This window comes from Danio rerio, chromosome 3 (genome assembly GCF_049306965.1).
Source record: "Danio rerio strain Tuebingen ecotype United States chromosome 3, GRCz12tu, whole genome shotgun sequence".
Classification (NCBI taxonomy): Eukaryota; Metazoa; Chordata; class Actinopteri; order Cypriniformes; family Danionidae; genus Danio; species Danio rerio.
The window spans coordinates 25,472,122-25,495,889 of NC_133178.1; the positions used below are offsets into that span (position 1 = coordinate 25,472,122).

At 33.9% G+C, this 23,768-nt stretch overlaps 2 protein-coding genes and 1 long non-coding RNA gene across 3 annotated transcripts in view; 1 reads left to right on the forward strand and 2 right to left on the reverse strand.

The window, feature by feature from the left end:
• The first annotated feature begins 1,997 nt into the window (after nucleotides 1–1,997).
• On the forward strand, nucleotides 1,998–21,448 carry tmc5 (transmembrane channel like 5). The gene is made up of 18 exons (XM_005163920.5): nucleotides 1,998–2,210; nucleotides 4,830–4,932; nucleotides 5,018–5,087; nucleotides 5,185–5,439; nucleotides 8,039–8,181; nucleotides 8,507–8,654; nucleotides 8,732–8,884; nucleotides 10,371–10,540; nucleotides 10,635–10,710; nucleotides 10,806–10,903; nucleotides 11,719–11,814; nucleotides 11,896–11,971; nucleotides 12,048–12,181; nucleotides 13,999–14,172; nucleotides 14,314–14,392; nucleotides 14,514–14,597; nucleotides 18,173–18,217; nucleotides 19,053–21,448. The coding sequence occupies exons 1-18, from the start codon at nucleotides 2,120–2,122 to the stop codon at nucleotides 19,113–19,115; spliced, it is 2,058 nt and encodes a 685-aa protein (XP_005163977.1). The 5' UTR covers nucleotides 1,998–2,119; the 3' UTR covers nucleotides 19,116–21,448.
• On the reverse strand, nucleotides 15,791–16,491 carry LOC141381203 (uncharacterized). Its single transcript, XR_012400998.1, has 2 exons — nucleotides 16,433–16,491; nucleotides 15,791–16,187 (listed from the first exon to the last, which is right to left on the reverse strand). It is a non-coding gene; the product is annotated as an uncharacterized lncRNA (long non-coding RNA).
• Nucleotides 19,616–23,768, reverse strand: part of rab40c (RAB40c, member RAS oncogene family) — a 35,434-nt gene continuing 31,281 nt past the window's right edge. Inside the window, exon 6 of the mRNA NM_001040348.1 lies at nucleotides 19,616–22,124. Within this exon, the coding sequence (NP_001035438.1) occupies nucleotides 21,850–22,124 (275 nt within the window). The 3' untranslated portion in view covers nucleotides 19,616–21,849. The remainder of the gene's footprint in view (nucleotides 22,125–23,768) is intronic.

The window sequence follows — 23,768 nt, forward strand, 5'->3', positions numbered from 1 at the left end:
ATCAGAGCCGGATTTAGTGATTTGGGGGCCCTAAGCAATTCCGGCCATGGGACCAAGTTTTACAATGCACTTTTTGTATTTTAATTTATCTTTAATTGATTTATTTTGCTGTTTTTTTTTCTTCTTTTTTTTCATATCACTCAATCTCCTTTTCTACATTTTGTCTTAACACAAAACAAAAAAATAATGTAAAGCATTCTAAAAAACTTTTTAAATGATTTGTTTTCTTAAAATTAATTCACAATTAAAAACGATATATAAACTATATTGTTTTTACAACTAAAGCTTTACCTATAATATGACTGCTCCATGATTGAGAGTGGGAGACACATTTGCGCAGATGTAATAAACAATAACCTTTTGTTTTTTTAGTCCCTCATCATACAAAATATGATAGAAAATGATGTTATAAGTTATTTATAGGTATAATTTATACTTCTAAGTATTTATTTGAGGGCTCTCAGATTTCCTGGGGCCCTAAGCAGCCGCTTATCTTGCTTATTGGCTAAATCCGCTTGAGACTATGATAAATAAAAGCTTTACAAATACTGTTTATTATTAGGTAATGTAAGTGAATACATTATAATATATCATATACTTATAAACAATATTTATAAAGTATAATATACTTTATATATGGTTAAAATACACTATAATATAGACTATACATTACTTTAATGCTTTTTTTGTGTGGGGTGATGATGCTTTCTACATACCACATTGGTAATATAGAAAATGATGACAACTTTTTGTGACCCATTTAATAATTATAAAAATCTAGGTAGACACAAGATGATGTACAAATATCATTAATAACAGTGGAATGAACTTTAACCATGTCACGTATGCCCAGTGGCGTAGCGCAAAATGCGTGGGCCCTCCTGCAGGGGTTACTAAAGGGGATTGGACATTTAGGTCCTCAAAACTTGTGATTAAAGATCTTCAAACTAACAGATTTTAACCATCCAGAGAACAAAATCTAAACAAAGATTTGCGATGCCACCTCCAAAAATAATAATAATAAAACAGAATAATCTTCCTTAAAGCTTCTCTCTCTCATAACACTGTTGAAAGACACCTGAAAGCCTATTTCACATCCCTTGCTATAAAGTCTGTAACTACAGAATATCGAGCCATTGATTCTCTACTCATATTTTATTGTATGTGCTAATATTGTTGTGTTTACACTTTATAGGTTTAGTTAAGTACAGCACTTTGGTCTATGCTCTGTTGTTTAGTGCTATAAAAATGAATAAATGAAATTACATTTCCCCCTAGTTCCCCCTCACAGAAAAAGATTAAGCCTGTAATCTCAGACTAAAATGTTAGTCTGAACTGTTTCAAATGCAAGAAACCTGCCATTACTGATCTGAAAATATGTCAGTGTGTTTGTTTTGTCTCAAGATAGACACCAGAAATGTGTTTTATAAGGCACATTTAAAAATAAATACATAAATAACCTATGGACTAATTTAACTGTGGCTTAAGCCTGGCTTTGTCTCTGTCTTTAAAACCAGGTCATTATGACTGAACATATTCACTACAATTTGTGTTCAAAATCCCAAAATCAGATGTTAAAACTTTCGAAAAAAAAAGCAAAATGATGATAAACCAACCCCACAGAGGAGAAATGGAAATAAGAGCAGGTCAAAGCACAGATCCGTGGTTAAGCTGCCGAAACATTTACGCTTTTATTATGTGCTTACTGCAACAATCTTATCTTTCTGCCAAGAATGATAATTCATTCCAGCCGTCCATCAAATAAACAGAAGATGATTATGTCGTCATTATATTGCTGCTGACGAGCTGGAAGACAGTTAATGAATAACTAATGAATACCTTTTTAAATGTAATACAACACCAAACCACAGAGTTCCTCCTGCGCGGCATTGGCCAGTGAAACCTGTCACCGGGACAACAGGACACAAAGATAAAATGAGATACAGCCCACTTGTACCTTGTATCCTACAATTAAACCACAACTTCCTTGTTCCTTCAGTCTAGTGAGCCCAGCAAACACCGCAGTCTGTTATTCCTGGAGCGCCTATGCACACAATGTAATGTTTAAAGTCTATTTATTTATTCTCTGCCAGGACAACTCTATGATCTGAAAAGCAGGATGAGGAGGATGAGTGTCTACCCACAACATGGCACAGCTCTGGAAAACCTGGGACTTACGGCACATGAAATCCAGCAGGAAGTTGAAAACAGTAGGTCATGTTTGTTAGAATCAGATCGTCTTTGCTAAATCAGTAATATATACTGTAATATAAAGCATTTGAAAATGATCCAGTATAGCCTGGCTCTACTAGGTATGAGTTTTATTTTGGGTATTTAATTTGATATTTGTTTTATTCTTTATAAGGTCTGATAAGATTTCCTCACATTTCAATAGAAAATATTGACATATAGTGTACTTTAAACTATTATTATTATTATTATTATTATTATTATTATTATTATTATTATTATTATAATAATTGTTGTTGCTTTTTAGAAAACGACAGTTGGTCAAAAAATTATGAAAATCAGGGTAATAGTAACCCTAAATAAAGTTATTTCATATTGCTTTCTTAACTTCTGAATTTTTTATATTAATAATGTGATATCTAAAAGCAATGTAATCACATCTGAAAAAAGACCATTTGTCATTCTATGCTCTACAATAAGAAAAAATGTCACCAAAATAATGTGTGTGTGTGTGTGTGTGTGTGTGTGTGTGTGTGTGTGTGTGTGTGTGTGTGTGTGTGTGTGTGTGTGTGCGTGTGTCATATCAGGACACAAATCTGTATAATGACATGGGTATGACACAGATATTACAAAAAGGAGGTGAAATATGGAAATATGAGGACATTGGTGACGTCCTCATTTCTCAAAATGCTTATAAATCCAACAGAATGAGTTTAATCAGAGAGTAAAGCTGCACACAGTTTCTTGTGATGGTTGGGTTTAGTGGTGGGGTGGGGTGAGGGCAATATAATATACGGTTTGGACAGTATAAAATGAATGGAAACCTATGTAATGTCCCCACTTTTAACAAAAACAAACATGTGTGTGTGTGTGTTTTCCTCAACCATAGAACTATGAATTATAGATATTTTACACATTTTAGACCCGTAGCTAGCTTGGTAAAAGGGTGATTCTTTTTTCTCAAAATTGTGGACTTTTTTAGTTATTTGCCTCATTTTCTATTTAATTATGAGATTTTAATACTGAATTTACATCACATTTTAAGCACTGTTTTTGCTAAATAGTAAAATATTTAATAAATATTTAGAATAAAGAAATATGACAAATATATATATATATATATATATATATTTTTTTTAAATATATATCACATATATCATTAGAAAAAAAAACTTTTAAATTACAAACTGTAGCCTAATGTATTTTGTTAGGCAAACAATAAACTGGTCACCACGTTCAACTTTCCTCGGTCAGAATTTGACCATTTGAATAATAAAAAATTAAAACATAAAATAAAATAATAATAATAATAATAATAATAATAATAATAATAATACTTTAGTTCTTCACAATTTTCCTAGCCTCTCTTGTAAAAAAGTACATTTAAAAATTCATGGATAACAACAAAAGCCAAAATATTATTCAATCAGTTTTAATATGGGACACTTTTGGTGCTTCACACTTTTTGGTCATGATTTCTTTCTTTTTAAATAAAGTCCAAGATTTAAAATAAAAGTTACTTGTCAAATGTTTTCTCTATTAAAACAATACACAGTCGTGAAAGATGACTTTGCTTATGTTTTCTTGAATAGCTGGATGTTGGGAGTCTTGAAAAATAATTGTTTGCATTGACCAAAACTGATCAGCTGAAGTCAAACCAGGATTTTGCTTGGTCTTAAAGCCTTTTTCAAGGGGTTATTTTTACATTTACGATGGCATAACATTCAAAATGTCAGAACAGTCAGAACAGATGAACTCATGTATGGGATAAACTCTGGACTTTTGTCAGTGTCATCCAAACCACCCCAACCCCCCTGGCTACGGGCCTGCATTCAATACACAATAAAACATGATTAGTGTAAAATATTAATTGTGTTTCCTTTTTAATATCTCTTCACATGTAATTTCTTCCTATAACAGCAAAGCTGAATTTCAGTCATTCAAAAAACATTCTAATGTGCTAATTTGAGTATACAAAATTATACTTTTGGTAAAATTAACAATAATTTATTTGCAATTGAAATCTTTTTAGGATTAAAAATGTATTTCAAATCACCTAAATCCATCCCTGTTGAATACAGTTCAAGTCAGAAAACTGAAAGTCCTGATCAAGTTAAGCTTGACGAAGAGAGGACTTTTTTCAACACATTTCTAAACATAATTAGTTTTAATAACTAGTTTCTAATAACTGATTTATTTTATCTTTGCCATGATGACAGTAAATAATATTTTAATAGATATTTTTCAAGACACTTCTATACAGCTTAAAGTGACATTTAAAGGCTTAACTAGGTTAATAAAGTTAACTAGGCAAGTTTTAATTTGTTGTTAATTAGGCAAGTCTTTGTTTAACAATGGTTTGTTTCGTATCCAATAAAAAATAAATAAAAAAAACAGGGTTAATGATATTGACCCTAAAAACTGCCTTTATTTTACCGAAAAATTTACAGAAAAGAAGAATAAATATTACAGGAAACACTGTGAAAAATTCCTTGCTTTGTTAAACATCATTTGGGAAAAATTCACAGGAGGGATAATAATTTACATAAACTGTATATTTATTTATTTAAAAATAACACACAAGTGTATCAAAAAAAACAAAAAAAAAAAACATATACAATCCTTACTTTTGTCCCCAGATACGTCTGAACTGGTATCAGATCTGTCAGACCTGTCAGCCGGAGCCAGATTTCAAGCGATACGGTCATTACCTATGTCATATAACGAGAGGAAAGCAATCAGGTTAATATCTTTTGCATTATCATACATTTATGCAATATTTCCAACAATGCCTGATCTAAACTTGAACTTGCAATCACCTCAACAGGAACAGAGTGAACAACATCAAACTCTCGAAAACCATCCTCCCCACAGACTGTCGTCAACAGGTGTCTCTAGTAAGAAGATGACACACATTTTAAATCTAGATGTGTTTTTTATTTCACATTCATCATAGTACTATATCATTATTCTGAAAACAAAACACACCTTCAGTCTTTCCGCAGGTTTCGTGCCAGCTTGACATCCGCCAGGCAGCGTTTGGTTGTATGGCAAGATACTCTGAAGGAGATCGGGGGCAGATTTGGCACTTCTGTCCTGTCCTACTTCTTGTTTCTCAAATGGCTGCTGAAGTTCAACGTCTTCTCCTTCGTCATCAACTTCTGCTTCATCACAATCCCACAAATTGTCCATGCGCCCAATATCAGCCATGTCACAGGCTTCAGAGGACTTGAGCTGCTCACTGGCGTGGTGAGTTATTATTCAATTGACTCTAAATGTTACATTCGTTCAACACAACATTCTATCTGCTAGCTAAAATACAATGTAAAAAAATGCTGGATTCCACACAATCGATTTGTGTTGGGACAACATGAAGGAATTGAGTTAGCTTTACATTTTTACAAATTTAAGTGGATTGAACATAAAACAATTAAGTTGTCCCCCTAAAAAACCCTCAAGACATGTGTTGTTTTGGCTCATTTCAAATGAGTAAGTTGAACAAGTAGCAAACTTGCTAATTATTTGAGTGTATTAGCACTGCTCAAAAGTTTACAACCCTTTTTTTTAGCTTTGAAAGTTGGTAAACAGTATACTTGCATCACACCATTACTAAATTAAAACATAAATCCATAAACTAAATATTTACAGAAGCCTCCAGGCAGCAGTAGGAATAAATTAAAACCAGCAGATGAACTGTATTGCATCAGTTCTTGTTTTATTTGACAAAGAATCCTTAATCCATACGATAGCGTTCATATATTTACATCAGTTTATGTTTTAGGGGGAGAATATCATGCGGCTATTCAATATTAACCTGAACTAAAGAGTAAATATCATTAGGCATGGCCCAGCATAAGTTTCTGACGGTACCTTGGATAAAAACACCAAGTTTCACAGTATGTCTGGGTAAAAACAACCTTTTTTTTCCCCTATTGAACACAATATATTTAATTTTAGGAAACATTTGTAATATTTTTGAACAGTAAACATGTCAGGCTAAGTAGGTCAAATAAATCATTAACCTCTGCTCTCTTCATTAGTTTCAAAAACACACATTTATTTACAAAACCTAAAAATACAATTAAAACCCTTACATACTGTATACCTTAGGAATGGTATAACGGGAATTTTTTTGTTTTCCCGAATCGCTGTAAACCTTAAAATCATGCCTAGTGTGCACCAGTTGGTGTTGTGATGTTCAGTCAAATCACATCTAAAACGTTTGTTCAAACTACTTAATTCAATTGAGCTGAAACAACACAAATTACTGAGTTTTTGGGGGACATAATTGTATGTCCAATCCACTTCAGTCTGTAGAAGCTAAGAAGTTAACTTATTTCCTTTATGTTGTCCCTACACAAATCAGTTGTGGAATACATTTTTTTACAGTGCATAATAAACATCATTATACATTTTGTAAAGATTATCATTCATTCATTTCAAATGTAGTTTGTGAATGTACAGCATAGTATCAGTAATATCATGATACATCAATTGTATCAAATTTCTATGTTAAACTTTATACAGTTTCTACTAGCTATGTTCAGCTTTAGGAACAAACGTTGGAGCTGAAATTACAAACTAGCTAGTTTTTAAACAATATTCTAAGCCTCTAGTGTGGACAACATGTTCTAATAGAAGTAACACAACCCAATACAAGTAATACAACCTAACCCAACCCTTTTATAAAAAGCTTTTCTTAGTTTAAACAGGAAAAAAATAAGAAAATAAACTTTGGTAGAACTTTCTTTTAAAGGTTATTTACATAACCAGTGTTGCCAATAAAATACCTTAATTTAAAAAAAATAAAAAGTACACTATTTATTCATTCATTCGTTCATTTATTTTCATTTGACTTAGTCCCTTTATTAATCTGGGGTCACCACAGCACAATGAACCGCCAACTTATCCAGCATATGTTTTAAACTGCAGATGCCCTTCCAGCCACAACCCATCAGTGGGAAACACCCTTACACTCTCATTCCCACACATACACTACGGACAATTTAGCTTACCCAATTCACCTATACCACGTTTTAGGGCTGTGGGGGAAACCAGAGGACGGGGAGAACATGCAAACTCTTCACAAAAACAGCAAATGACCCAACCAAGGCTCGAACCAGCAACCTTCTTGCTGTGAGGTGAACAACGTGCTACCCATTGCGCCACCGTGCAGCCATTATTTATTCTAATTGATGTATAAATATTCTGTTAATTCAAGTTTACTTTTTTTAGCATATGTATTTATTAGCATTTATCCATCTTAATAAATGCTCTAACAGTTAACTAATCTTTAAGAGTTCACCCAAAAAACAAAACCGTCATTAATTACTCTCCCTCCACTTGTTTCTTTCGTCTGTTGAACACAATAGAAGATACTTTGAAGAAAGTTTGAAACCGGTCTCCATTGAGTTCCATTGAATTGCTTCCTTTTATGAAAGTCAATGGCTAATGGTTTTCAGCATTGTTCAAAAATATCATCTTTTGTGTTGAACAGAAAAGAAACTCAAAGGTTCGAAAGCGCGTAAGGGTGAGCAAATGTTTATTTTTGGGGTGAACAATCCCTTTAATGAATTGAAACCTAATTTTTTCATTTCGATGAGGCGATGTCATTGACCCATGAACATTTCCTGCTTGTTATCAAACTATTTCATAACTGTGACAAGAGGCAATACAATCCTAACTTAAACTTCTATCGTAACATTATTTATCAATGTGTTTCTTTTCGGATTGTCGGAAGCTATATACATTAAAAATGTAAAACAGGAAATACATTGGGACCATTGTTTTTGTTTACATCCTTCAAAATGGTCTATAGAATATACAGTAACAAAATCTTGTTCGACAGGGCTATTTCAACCAGACAGTCTTGTTCTATGGCGGTTATGACGGTGAAGTGATTGTATCCAAACCAGCCTACAACATGCAGCTGGCCTACTTTTTCACCATAGCTGCATACATGGTTCTGTGTGGGCTTTCTCTTATTTACAGGTAACATATTATGGAGTACTGAAAGTTGTTATGGCCTTTAATGGGATACAAGCAATACAAGACTTGCTTTGTTCTATATGACTTATTCCATTCTGTTTAGCAGTGAAACATTTTCCCAGATTTCACATATGGAATATTTGCCATTTGAATTAGCCTATGGCATTTAAGTCAATGGCTATGATTGTTTTGGAAATTTGCATGCTTTGACTCATGAGGTCACCCTATGAACTGAAGTGACGACTGATTCAACAAGCTACTGTTACAATGTACCAAAGGCAATAAAAAAAAAAAAAAAAAAGACCTGTGTTCTTGTCCTCCTCCACAGCATGTCCAGATCCTTTCAGAAGAACTTTGTGCTAGAAACAGGCCCCGTTTCTGGAGGAGCCTGGCGTCTCCTGTGCAGCTGGGATTTCAGTGTCGTCAATGAAAAAGCCATACAGTACAACAAGAACAACCTCGGCATTCAGCTCAAGGTTCATACCCGTTTATATTTCTGAAAGGCATCATCTCTTTTCTGCTTCCCTTGGCTTATTCTGCCCGTGTCTTCCAGGAGTCCTTATCAGAAAGGCTACAGATGAAAAACAAAATCTCTTTGTCTGACAGAATAAAGCATCTGTCCCTTAACTTAGTAGCCTGGCTGCTCTGTTTATTACTTGCCTTAGGCTCCGGTGCAGGCATCTACTTTCTGGGTACGGAACAGTTGGTAAGTTCATTCTAAAATTATTGAAAACACATACTATCAATTTCTTACTTAAAAAAAAATAACTTACATTAATAATATAGTGCTTTTTTGACACTCAGAGTGCTTTACACATTTATTTTTTGGTGGGTGGGTAAGGTTGGGGGGCTCTTCTCATCCACCACCAGTGTGCCGCATCCTGGATGACACTATGGCAGCCATACTGCACCAGACTGCACACAACACACAGCTAATTGGTGGAGAGGAGACAGTGGGATGAAGCCAATTATGATATAGGGAAGGTTAAGAGGCCGTGATGGACAGAGGCCAGTGGGCAAATTTGGCCAGGATACCGGGGTTAAACCCTTACCAATTTTCAAAGGACATCCTGGGATTTTTAATGACCACAAAGAGTCATGACCTCAGCTTAATGCCTCGTCCGAAAGACGGCGCTCACTGAGCAGTAGAGTCTCGATCAATATAATGGGGCATTAGGTCCCACACAGCCCACTGCTGGTCTCACTAACACCAATTCTGGCAGCAACCTTGCTTTCCCATGTGGTCTTCCATCCAGATATGGGACCTATTTTTAACACGTAATCACTTTGTTACTGCTAAAATAGGTTTAATCTAACTTGATTGCAATGCAGACGTAATGCATTCGTCATGTTATTATTATGAGAAGTCTTTTCAGTGCATATTGAGTCACTTTCCTTTCATCCGAAATACAATCCTGTGCACTTGTGGGATAGCGAAATATAGTTTATGCTCACATCTGTTTTGAACATATCTGATGAACCAATAACTCACTGGGCCATTCATATTAAGAGCAGTTTACGAAATTGCTGAATGAATCAGTCATTTGAATGAATCAAATGAATTAATGGCTTAGTGCCCAATTCAATAGACAAATACCATCACCTACTGGCAATTTTAGTAACTTTTTTTAAATGTATTTATTTCTATATATAAAAACATATTTAATATATTCATATTAATAAGAAAAATGTAATGGATAGTTCACACAAAAAAATAAAATGATGCCATTGTTTTGCATTTGTATCGTTGTGTTGTTTTGAAACTGTATGGTTTTCTTTTTTTTTGGTGAAACTTAAAGGTATTTTGAAGCATTTTAGTAACTGGTTTTAAATCTGCAATTATCTGAAAAATAAAAAATATATATATATAAATAAACACAAATTTATAACTGGAAAAAAGGGGGAGGGGGTTTGGGGGAGAAAGCATGGCCATATAGGCCTAATATTTACATTATGGCAATAGATTCTGTTTAATCATACATATATTTTTTCTTTTGGGAGTAATTTCTCAACCTAATTTAATATGTGATTATAAAGATTAATTCATTGCTACATTTTTTCATTAATCAAATAAAAAAAAAAAATGACAGCTCAAGTTTTTTGACTGCTAAATAGCAGGTCAGTAAGCGATTTCATGCAATACATTAAGTAGAAATACATTGCATTCAGCCTGCGCTTATATTTCCCTACAGACCTTTAGTTTCAACCAAGATCCAAATGATTTAGTGTCTGAGGCGTCTACTCTGCTTCTGCCCGTGGTTGTGTCGCTTATCAACCTGATTGTGCCTCTCCTTTACTCCCTCATTGGCAAAATGGAGACTTACTCCAACCCACGGGCTAAGATCTACATCAGCATTGCAAGGTGCGATCAGAGTTTTGTTATAATTACCAGAAGCATCAGATTTCCACTGTTAACTATGTAACTGTTAACACTTCATTATTCGGTTTGTTCCTAGAAATATTATTCTGAAGATGTCCCTTCTTGGAATTCTTTGCTTTTACTGGCTCAATTTTGTTCCTGACAAAATCCCAGTAGGTGCACCAATAATTAAATGTTTACATGGGTTACCAATAAAGCACTATTATGCCTCTTTGTTTGTTTGTAATCTTTTTTCTTTTTATTATAGTGTTGGGAGTCCTTTGTAGGACAGAGTGTATATCGACTTCTGATCATTGACTTCATATTCTGTCTGCTTGGCATTTTCTTTGGAGAATTCCTACGCAAGTAAGTCAAAAACTGGAACTCAAATACATCCTGACTATTGAACTAGATTTTTGAAAAAAAAAAAAAAAAAGTAATAAGTAAGGACCTTAAAGGGTGTCAGTGGGGTCTTAAAAAATTGTTAAAAAGTCTTAAACTATATTTTACAAGGCATTAAATTTGATGTCATTTTTAATTATACAATGTACACACCCCAGCCACTTATTAGGTACACCACTCCAATGCAAATTTTTAATCAGCCAATTACATGGCAGCAACTCAATGTAGACTTGGTCAAGGCGATTTGCTGCAGTTCAAACAAAGCGTCAGAATGGGGAAGAAAGGTGATTTAAGTTACTTTGAATGTGGCATGGTTGTTGGTGCCAGACGGGCTGATCTACTGAGATTTTCACACACGACCATCTCTAGGATTTCACTAATGTTTGTTGAATCTTTGTGTGGGTTACAATGAAAGTGAAATAAAATTGGAGGGCTTGGGGTTGGTAAATTACATTTTATTTTCATTTAAAAGAGAATTCTTTTTTTTTTTTTTTTACATGTGTCCTTGCAGAACAAAAGCGTCAATTTCTTTAAAAATTTGCTTACCTACCTCAATAATTGAACAGCGCTATACTGTAAATGATATATTTGCCTTTTACTTTGTACCATAAGCTGTGTTTTTACAAAGCGATGAATGAATAAATCTGAGAAGATGGTTTATGTTACAGTTCTATTCAAGAGTATACCGTGCATTCTTCACCATGAACAGCAATCGCTGATTACAGATGACACAAAATCAATCGATTCACTTTCATTTCACTTTTTCAAAATTGCTACAGTGTAATCGGAACCATGTGCATCCAAAGTCTGGGCGTCCCAGAGTTTGACATTGCGAGGAATGTACTTGATCTGATCTATGCTCAGACTCTGGCTTGGTAAGTCAATATCTCTTAAAGTCTATACTTTGATATTCCTTCCAGCTGACGAGCATCTCTTTTATCTCTCTTCCTGTGCAGGATCGGAATTTACTTCTCCCCTTTACTTCCTGTAATGCAAGTCCTTAAACTGTTCATCATCTTTTACCTAAAAAAGGTAAGCACCATTATAGTATTGTGCCCTTGCATTCATGATTGCATTGCCACGGCTTTAATCTGGTATTGCGTTTCAGCTCAGTCTCAGTATGAACTGTCAGCCTCCCAAACACACTGGCAGAGCTGCACAGATACAGACCGTCTTCATCGCTCTCCTCTTCTTCCCTTCATTCGTGGGAGCGCTGTCTATGGTGGCTTTCACCGTCTGGAGGTTTGAGCCTTTCTACTTTTTAGATTTTCAATTACAGTTTCATCAACTGTTATCAGACAAACTGATGCATGAAGTGTTGTCTGTAGCTGCATTTATGGTTCTATGAATATCAAACAATTCCAGATCAACTCCTAAAGGGACGGTCAACCTAAAAGTGATGTTTTGTCATTGTTGCTGGTACGCAAATAGTTTTGGTTCACTTCTAATTTTATTTGTAGATAAAATGGAAGTCTAAGGAAGAGACATAATAAAAAAAGAAAGTTAGAAGTACATTTAAACTTTTATGGTATGACATCTAGGTGGGAATGATGCCAATTTAAATTTTTTAAAAGCATTATAGTTTAAACATACTTCTTTTTTCAGAGAGTCTGCACTCAAAAAAAGACTTTTCCTGCTTGTTGAAACTACTTAATTAAAATGAGTTTAAATAAGAAACAACACAGTTGTTAAAGGTGCATATGTAAGTTTGACATCCAGTGGTTGAACTAGGTTTTGCATTCCTGGATCAAAACAAGTGCAAGCATAGGGATCCGTTCTTCGTACCTTGGTTAAATGATCTAAGGTGATTTGGCAGATCCTGGATACAATTCGTTTAATCTTAGTAACTGATCTCTAGCTAATTTGGTTCTTCAAACAGGTTTGCGTATCATCAGATTAAAATGTCTAGATGAGCTGATCTGAGATCGCTGCTGTGATTGTGTTGTGAAGGACAGATCTATCGATGGGCTAACAGTACAGTAGCATAATGCCATCATCCGATGAATATTTAATTTTCCATGTGAGCAAAATTACATTAAATTCATAGTAAAGTGTTTGTTAAATATGAAATGCAAAAACTTTCCACCTTTGTTATGGGGTGCATGTTTACACCTTCGTGTGTGAAGTATTTATCAATTGATTTAGTTTTACATTTAGAGCAGATTTTCTAGCCTACATAAATTGTAATAATGATTCAGTTAGCTTAATCTTTTTGTGTTGGGACATCATGGAGGAATTGCGTGGAACCAGCATTTTGTTTTTATTTAAATAGTTTGTCTATGTAAAAATGCACTAGACTGATGTCACACTTCAACAATTTCACATAAAGCTAATTGTTATAACCTGATACATTCATAGCAAGAAAAAAAAGATACATTTATAAGACTTTTAAAACTGTGTATTGTGTTATCTATAAAAAGGGGCATTGTAAAATAATAACTGAGCAATTTGTGTTCTTCACTGTAGAAATTGCAGGGTTCCACAAAATTTCTTTATGTTGTCTTAATTGTTTTTACAAATTTAAGTGGATGAAACATAAAAAATTCAAGTTGTTATAAAAAAAAACTCAAGAATTGTGTTGATTTAGCTCAATTTAAATAAGCAGTTTGAACAAGCTGCAAAAGTATTTTACAGTGTTGTATCTAAAAATCGGAATCGGAAATCAATTGGAAATGAAAAAGAAGATGAGTTAATTTAATAAGAGAAAAAAAGTCAATAAACCAAGCCACAACAAAATACAACCACAACAAAAAAATAAAATACATTTCTCGGAATATAATCAAACTTATTTTTTTAGTTTCACACAGAGTTTCAGCCAAATTCCCAAATACTTTCATGTGGTGAAATTGAAGCACTAAATATTTAGCAAATCCTTGATACTAACATACTTGATACAGAATATCGTGAACATATGGAGAAGTCAAGGGGGGCGTTGATGTAAAAAAATAAATAAATAAAAAAATAAAAAAAAATCTATACCCATATTTGCTTGCATCTTTGAATAGAAAAACCAATAAAATGCAACAGTGTAAAATATCTTGTGTGAACCTCTTCTGCAGCCTGCAGCCCTCAGATCAGTGTGGGCCCTTTCAGGGTCTCAAAACCCCCTTCCACACCATTTTCAATTGGACTGATTCAATTCAGGGCCCTCCTGAAACCCACTGGGTCTGGTGGATATTTGAAAACGTCCTAAGAAGTGAACTCTTCTACTATCTGATTAGCCTCATCGTACTGTAAGTCCACAAGCTGGATCTTTCCGAACTACACATTTATAGGAAAATAATAAAATAATAATCTATTTTTACATCCAATATTTCTCCGGGAAAGCTGGAGACTTTCTGATTCTTTCATCATTCCTTTGTCTCTCCATTCAGAGTTATCACTTTTTTTCTCTGGCAAATCACTCAGGGACGGAAACAGCTCATCAAGTCTCTGCGAGAGCAGATTGTAAATGTGAGTGCCAAGATCATACGAAGCTCATTTTAAGCATCCTCTGTGCTTCAGTGTCATCAAGAACTGCTATATATGGATAATAGTTCTAACCTCAACGACTCTTCTTTTATCTGCTCGTCAGGGAGGAAAGGACAAAGCGTTTCTCTTGAACAAACTACAAAATATCCAAAGGCAGAGAAGAGAAATAGCATCTTACAGTCCTCAGGTTTGTCTTTCTCATGTATACGGTCTGGTCTACACCACAAAAATTGGTTCTTAGAGTTTTTGTCTTGTTTATATAGTCCAAATATCTGCACTGTAAAAACACTGGTTGCCTTAAATTAAGCTGAATCAAATTAACCCTACAAGTCCATTAAACTTATATTATGCTAGACTGAATAAAACAGCTTACGTAACTTGTATAATTAAGTTAGAACATGATAAAAGAGGCCCTATTATACATTAAAAAGGGTCATATTTTGGTTTTAAGGGTCTGCAACAAGTTGATATGCATGCAAAGTCAAAAAACACTTTCATTGTCTTATGATTTGCATTTATTTTTACCTAATTTTCCCAGCGGCTCCTGTATGAATCGTTCAGCGATTCCTTTGTTCCTAAAACCTTCCTTAGCGCGATGCTAATCTGTGCTGATTGGACCGATGAAATGCCCACCACAGCTTATCAACAACACTGAAGTAGTCAGAGTGCATAGTGTATGTGTGAGCATACAACATACAACATATTTCCGACCCTTCTCCCACCACTCTCTCATTTTGTAATTAATCCTGGAAAACTCCCGTAATTTCACACTTATTTTTAACACTAACTTTCCATCACACTTCCAATAATATCCAGCTGAGCACAGCTGCTACACGACTTGATTCAACCTGGATCTGCTACAGTGTTTGTGGGCGGGGCCGCAGGTTTCAATTTTCCCAAGTTTGTACACGCAACAATTGGGCGGGGCTTAAGTTTCGTACCGGCGTCACGACAAAATGTCTAAAGATTTCTTACCGAGACGATTCATTTGAAGCACTACGAGTCGACTTTTTTTTATAAATGAATCAATAGTTTTAAACATGGTGCACATTTCGATTTATGCCTTAGCAGGATATTTCACTTCACTTAGAGCTTCAAAAACCCATAATAGGGGCTTGATAAGTTATAATGAACAAAAAACATATGCACTCAGGACTAATTGATCATATAGTAAAAATCAAGTGTAAAATAAAGAAGTATTTTCTAGATAAATAAAAAAGTAAGATCTTGTTTTTATAAATAAGAAAAAATTAAGTAAGTTTTTCCTTTAAAATAAGTTTAAAAATCTGCAAATGGGGTAAGGAAAAAATCTTGCTTTACCTTTAATAAGATAATTTTGCTTACCAAAATTGGCAGATTTTTTTTTTTTTTTTTACTTAAGGAAAAACTCTTTATTTTGACATTTATTTTTTTTTAAATGATTTAAACGTTTTATTGATTTTTCTTATTTGCAAATAATGCAGATGAATATCAAATGCAAAGCAATACTAGATAAGCAGAACAACACACACACACACAAAATAACATCAAATAAATAATTATGTTTTCAATATAATAGCCTTAATCATTATTTTATCTCGTTATGTTTGCTAGCAGCGTGGGTCACAGAAATTCTCCCCATTTACAAAACAAATTTCGATCCTTCCATGTAAACTGTAGGACTGCCACTTGTCTCTGAGATGCACTCAAAGATCGGTGGTCCACTGGAAGATTTCCAGTTTTTAACAATCACCCATCTGCCTAGCATGACACAGCTCTGTATCTTGACATAATATTTCTAAAAAAAAAAAAAAAAAAAATGCAATATTTTTAACCTGTCTTTAAAACCCTCCTTGATTCAAGAATTTTAAGATCTTTGACCAGAAACAAGACAGAAACTCTAATAAAACCATTCTTCTTGCATTTAGTTATCGTTAGTAAGATATTGTACTACTAATAAAAACAAAAAGTAATTTGGAGATTTTAGCCCAGAGACAACAGAAGTCAGGGTAAAAGTCATTAGAAGGTTTATAGGGTACTCACCTACTGAAGATTCTTTCACACCAGTGATTGTGTCTTCAAACTCCACAGCCGCTTAAAGTCTGTGATTAAACGTTTTCAAATTTAGTAAAAAGTTACACATAGCAAAGTTCATATATATATATATATATATATATATATATATATATATATATATATATATATATATATATATTTTTTTTTTTTTTTTTAACGGGAATAGCCTACATACAAAGGACTAGTAAACTTTAACTACAGTGCTCAGCATAACTGAGCATACCCCATTTCGGAAATGAATATTTTTATCCATTTTTCAATAAACTAAGGTCATATATTTTTGGCGCATTTGAACAAAACTGATTTATTGAATGAATATATTTATTAAAATTATGTTTTAGTCACCAAATGCCTTTAAAAATAGAAGGATAATACATTTAAACTCTTGAAATATTGGGGGGGGGGGGGGGGGAATTACAAATTACAACATTTCAACAAATGTATTTGTTTCTCTTAAATTTTGCTCTTTGAATTTTTTTATTTACATTTTTCCCTAACATATAAACTCAGTTGTTCTAATTTGGGATCATTATCAAAAGTTATTTTGTTCGATTAGCTCGAGATGTGGCTTCAGTATGGACTAATCTAATGTGTATGCACAAATAAAATACTTTAAAGCATCCTATAGAAAATATTAATTTAAATGAGAGATTTGTGAGGGGTGTAATCATATATGCGGAGCACTGTAGCTTATTCCTTGGTGGAAAAATAATATTTTAATATAACATCACAAAACCTTTCCTTTCCCATCTGCATTCCCTCAAGAAATTATATGATGCAAATAATATAAAACATGCTAAAACTATATTTTCCATAAGTTTCTCAAGAGAACACAATAGTTTAAATATGCTAACAATTTGCAAGTTGTTTAAACAGGATTTTTGCAGGTTTAACCAAGTGAAGTTTAAGACTTTTTAAAAGACTTAAGACCACTATGAATGACATTTTAGACTTATACAGGGCTAAATGCTAAGAATTTGTTTCACCCGAATATCCCACTTAGAAAAGACTTTCAATTGCCAAATAAAAAAAAATTACCAAAAAAAATTCAATCAATTAATAAAACAATCATATTTTTTTCAATAATTTTTGCATTCTTTTAAATGAATTTTTAAATATATTCCTTCACAGACTTTTTAACCCTTGACAAGAATAGAACAAAACACAGCTGTCAATTACTTCAGTCTAAAAAGTAATAAAATGAAGAGGAAAATTAATACATGTTACAAAAAGATTTAATACCTACAACACATTTCAGTAGATTTAGGACTTTAAGGCTTAAAATTTAGCTTTTGATATTTAAGACATTAAGACCCTGCAGATACCCTGTTACATTTTACAATTAATTTTTTATTTGTTAACAGTTTTATTTGTACAATTAGTTAGGTAACTACAGTATATTAGCTAACACAAACCAACGATTAATCAATCTACAGCATTTATTAATTATAAATGTTAATTCTAAATAATATTTAACATTAAATTAGTTAAAAGCAAAGTTGACAGTGTATGCTGTATCTTTTATGTATTTTACATAGCTGTACTTTATAGCAAAGTTTTTAAGAGATAAAATTTGTATATATATATATATATATATATATATATATATATATATATATATATATATATATATATATATATATATATTTGTATATATATATATAAATAATGTATTTTATTACATTACTTTTTCCTTCATCCACACAGCCTATCAGGCGCAGTATGCGGGGGAGTGTTCGGACAGTAGCTCAGGTAAGCCCAAAACACATCAGGAAAGACATTGGGCAAATAAATGATCAGAATTTCACATTTGGACGGGATTAAATTTCTCTGGAGATCACAGAGTTTGTCCATGAAACAGTAGGTGTTTGCAATTATCACAAAAAAAAAAAGTATGAAAACAGACCTGGGAGATTAGGATGGAATTTAAATCTCTTCTGAGAGACACAAAGATTTCCAAAGACCTCCAGAAAAACTAACCACTTCCAAACAGAGATAATGGGGCATATGCACAGCTCGTGTTTTTCAGCCAACGGTAAACCTCCGGAGAAAGCTTAATGTGACCAATTTCATAAGGTTCTTTTTAAAAGCACCGATGTTGTGATGTAATAACAATACAATCAGTTAAATAGAGTTAAGCATTTATTTAGCTGTTCAAGTGAAAAGCGAAATGAAAGACTTTAACCAATAGTACCGTCAGGATCAGCAGGCGAGCTAAGAAACTCCTTTGAAAACACTAAATAAGGTAAAATAAATTGTCACATTTTCAAGACTTGGAGGGGGGAAAATAGAATTGAATGCAGTGCTTCTTGTCCGCTCTGAGACCCAATTTCTATAGTATGTCTATCAGGCAGTGAAGATAACTGACTTTTAAAGAAATCAGACCTTAAACGTGGCAATTTTATAATGGAAATCGAAAGCGCTGAGGCTTAGTGGCTGAAATTATAAGTCTGTGTACATATACCCCATTACGGTGTAAAGATGGAAATGAACACTTATGCATTTGCTCTATTAGTTAAACAAGTATTTGAAGGTCACCTATTTGCAGGCACTTTTAAAAACCCTGACCTTCATTTCTTTCATGTAGGAGTTTGACCAGACGACATACTACAACCCGAACTGGATCAACACACTGCCCATGGATATGTGAAACCACAAATCGAACAATGCTGTATATATTGAATTGTAAATATTGCATTAACTATCATCTCTACTACATGGGAAAAGACGTTGTTCGGAAACATCAATAGTAATGATGCAGGAATGACTTTTTGTGCTCGTCCAATAGCCCTGCAAATTGAAATGTGGAAAAACAATAGACATTGTAGCCAAAAACTAAAAATCTAATCTCAAGACTTAATTTGTGGACATTTTTTTAATTAAATAGTTCCCAAGTTTTAGTAATATTTCTCTCACTTTTTCAATTATGTCAATTAATAGACAGAATTAAGCTAAAATGAGCAATAACATTCTTTTTTTCCCCTCATTTCTTGTGCAGGGCTCCACAAATACTGTCAAATGAACATTTGATTTGTTTTTCCACCAATACACATCTATTCTGATGAGATATCTTTGTAAATACGAAAAAAACAAATTACTATTTTCATTTATTATTAACTTGCTGGATACAAAGAACCCCAAAGCATTGCATTTACTGATAACATTATCCATTTTATTGTGAAAAAAGTTGTTGCTTTTCATACACTAAGAACTGTACAATCAATAATTTAAAAAAAGTTCTTATGTTCCCCCCGTTGTCGTTGTTTAAAGAATGTCCAATAATTAGGCAAGTTATTCAGCAGCTTTTAGCTTCAACCAACAGAAAATAGTGTTTACAATTGTGTTCCTACTGCTCCACCAAATCACATTTCCCTTTATCCCATTCACACCTTTCAAAACCGCCCATTTGGCAACACCAAGAGGGTCCCATCATACTGTCAACCATCACACGCAAAAACCATGAGCGTGTTTTTAAAACAGAGGCTTCGATTACAAAGAAGAAAACACTTTACAATACCAAAAAAGAGAGGTTGAAATGGAACGTTCTAACTAAGTCACAGAGTTTCTTTGCACTGTATGACGTGCAACGATATTACAGAGAACAACTTGTGCTCTCAGGTGAGAGGCTCAAAACTAATACCTACTCAAGATTCTGAAGATGCTCAAGAAAAGGAACAAAACACTTCTTTGTAGTATTTCTATAACCACAGCCTTTCAGGATTATTAAAACAGGGGAACCAAAACACCTTCTGTGGACCCTTTAGTATTTAAGTCACCCAACAGATGGACACTATTATGCACAACTGCTCTAAATGCACCACCGAACATGTGCCAGGTTCATTCTATCAGCTATAGCGACTGCAAAAGCCCTGGAGCGAATAGCTTATAGGTCAAACACCAAGAGCTTAAGGCCCTCTAAGGGAAGTTTAAAGGCCCCCTGCTGGCAGCCGTCGCTCAGCCGGGTTTAAACAGGCTTCATTGGGCAGCTCTTGTAGCTGGAGGCCGGGGCTCGTCCCTGAGATGAAGGGGGTGGGAGAAGCAAAGAGAAAAAGAGGGGGATTTGATCAACTGAAAAGCATCCATAATTCAACAAGCACAGCTCATCAGATCCGAAAGAAACAAGCAGACGCTTCTGACACGTTCGAGATCTAAAAGGAGCGCTATGACGTTTCTATTGTGCTTGATATTTAGGAGCAAGCTTGAGCGGGTTTATTATCCTTCATTCTGACATACATCTATAGAGAAGTCATGCTGCGTGTGCAGATTGAAAGGGCTTCGAGCTAAGACCTGACTTTTGAACTCATGCTACAACACTGAAAACTGGTAGAACACATGTGTGATTAAATCACGGAGCATTTTAGCCAGAGACTGCTGAAAATTGTGCTGAAAATATATCAGGAGAGAACTGAAATGCAGGAGATATGAAGGAGAAAATCAGGCTGCAAGGCTTGAAGTCTGAACGTGAGTGGTGAGGTAATTACAGTGTAGGGTTATAAGATTGGAAATATAACAAATAACCCCAAAACAGACATGCGGGAAATGCAAGTCAGAGAAGGAAAGGAGCTGAGAGTAAAAAATAAACTAAAAACAGACTAAAAACCCTTTGCCAATACTGTCCCCTGAGGAGAAATTTCCTGCGATCCTTGGTTTCTGACCCAATGAGGAACAATTCATCAAAGTTTGCTGGATCTTCATAATGGAAAGAAGGCGAATAAAAGGTGCCATGGAAATGTTTGTGCCTAGTGCTCCCGCAGTCCACATTCTCTCTGGTGATTAAGTCACTGTGCAAATGACCATCAAATTCAGACACGACCAATTCGCAGTGCAAATCACATTTTTTAATACATCAGTTCAAATGTAAGCACTACAAATGGCCTCAGCCCTCTCACTGTAGGTATGCATGCAAGACCATGTGACCGTTCGAGGTACTTCAGCTTTTCTACAGGGAAAACAGAACCCCTGTAAAGAACAAAAAAAAAACACCATATGCAGAGCACTGAGGATTAGGAGTATGAGCAAATAACACAACCAAAGCGGAAAAAGCCCATAAAGCAACTTCAAAATCGCAGCCTCTCAGCAGCCACTGCAGGGTTTGATCTGCATGGATTCTCCAGCAGAGGGCGCTAGCGTGGCAGGAAACATGCTGTAGGTGGTCACCGCATGAGTGATAAATGGTGTACTGCAGCAAGGTGAGGGAGTAATGTGGCTCTTAGTAGCAGCAGGAAGTGCTCTTTCACTTGCTGCTTTCCCCGTGTTGAGAGGTGCCACACCCGTGTTGCGTCATCGACCCAGCCCTGTGTCGCTTTCCTTGTGTGTTTGTCCGCGTGCACCTGAGTGTTATATAAGTGAAGGGAGGGGGGGCGGCCCGTCCCTGTGCCTGGAGGCTAGGAGATCTTACAGTTGTTCCTGGTGCAGTTCTGTGGTGGACTTTGTGGCGGCCGGATGGATTTGGAGCGTTTAAGACTGTTACCTTTGCTGCCTCCGGCGGCATTGGCCAGCGAATACGAGCGGCCGTGCATCATGACAGCATTCATGCCGTTCGCCATGGAGAATGACTTCAAATGGCTCTTGATGGCCACAGGAAGTGGCAGCTTATCGATTAGGTGCACAGGGGTGCAGGAAACAATGGCACGGCAGCACAAGTCCTGCAGACTGAATACTGGAAAGACACAAAAGACAAAACACACACACACACATTTCAGTTAAAAGACAAAAACGATTGAAACAACCTGGAGGCTGAAGCATTACCATAAACCATAAAAACAACAAAAAAATAAGCAAATGGTACTCTGGGGATTCAACAGTAGCTGCCTCGGTGCATCTGCACGCTCGGATCATTTTTTATTCTCTTTACAAAAGTAATGAGAATGTTTTAAATTATTCAACATTCCCTCAGCAGATGTTAACACGCTGCCTGCCTGCATCTCTTTTCTGACAGAGGCAAATGCAAATGATGAGATTCACATGGGAAGCTTGACATGGGAATGTTAGTTATCGGTATTAGAAAGTGATATACAAGGGGGAAAACCTCGTTTGGTACGTTTAGCTAAAAAAACTATGTGAACAGCTTGGTGCTGTTAGCAAGGCTTTTTTACAGTCTGTGTTTGAGACTGACAACCATATTTACAAACAGGTGCAACTGTTTCAATTAATAATGAACTCTCTACTTCTTACTATGGTTTACAGGAAGTTCTCATCTCTCAATATTCAGGAACAAAGCCTGTAACCAGTCAAAGCAAATAAAATATGTTTCATAATATAATATATTATAATATAATATAATATAATATAATATAATATAATATAATATAATATAATATAATATAATATAATAATATATTTAATCTGGTTTTAATAATTTTTAATTCTTTTTTTTCTTGTGCTATATCCAAATATCTAAATGTGCTATATAAATAAACTTGCCTATAATATAATATAATATAATATAATATAATATAATATAATATAATATAATAAACAGTGCTGAACAAAAATTTGTCTTGATTAAACTTATCCAAATTAATAGTTTGTGTTGACATAATAAACGTGTGCGTATTGTGTATATTTATTTTCCATACATAATTACACACATGCATGCATATATTTGAGAAAACGTGTATTTATATTTAGCTATAATATATTTGTATATGATACAAAATATCTATAATTTTAAATATATATGTTTTGTATATGTATGTGAGTGTGTGTATGTATATATATATATATATATATATATATATATATATATATATATATATATATATATATATATATATATATATATATATATATACACACACACATATACATATTTATATATTTCTTATGATAAAACAAACTTTTATTTCAGATGTGATTAATCGCAATAAATTTTTACCAGTTTACCAGTTTTAACAATTAATTTTTATCAGTAATAATATAATATAATATAATATAATATAATATAATATAATATAATATAATATAATATAATATAATATAATATAATATAATAATTAATATAATATAATATATAACAAAACAATGTCGGTGATTGTTATTCATTTCATTAAGCAAAGTAAAAAAAAAAAGCAGTACTTGTTAGCTATTATTACGACAAACATTTAAAATAACTGTTTTCTGTTTATAATTTTTATGGGTTTATTAATGTTCAAAATAATAATTTGAAATAAAACTCCCATGTTAAATTATAAATACTGACAGAACAGATATCTTGACTGCCAAAATTTGATTCATATATAAATATAATGTTGAAAGGTAAAGATAATATGATATAAAGATAATGTTAATATAAAGTAGGATA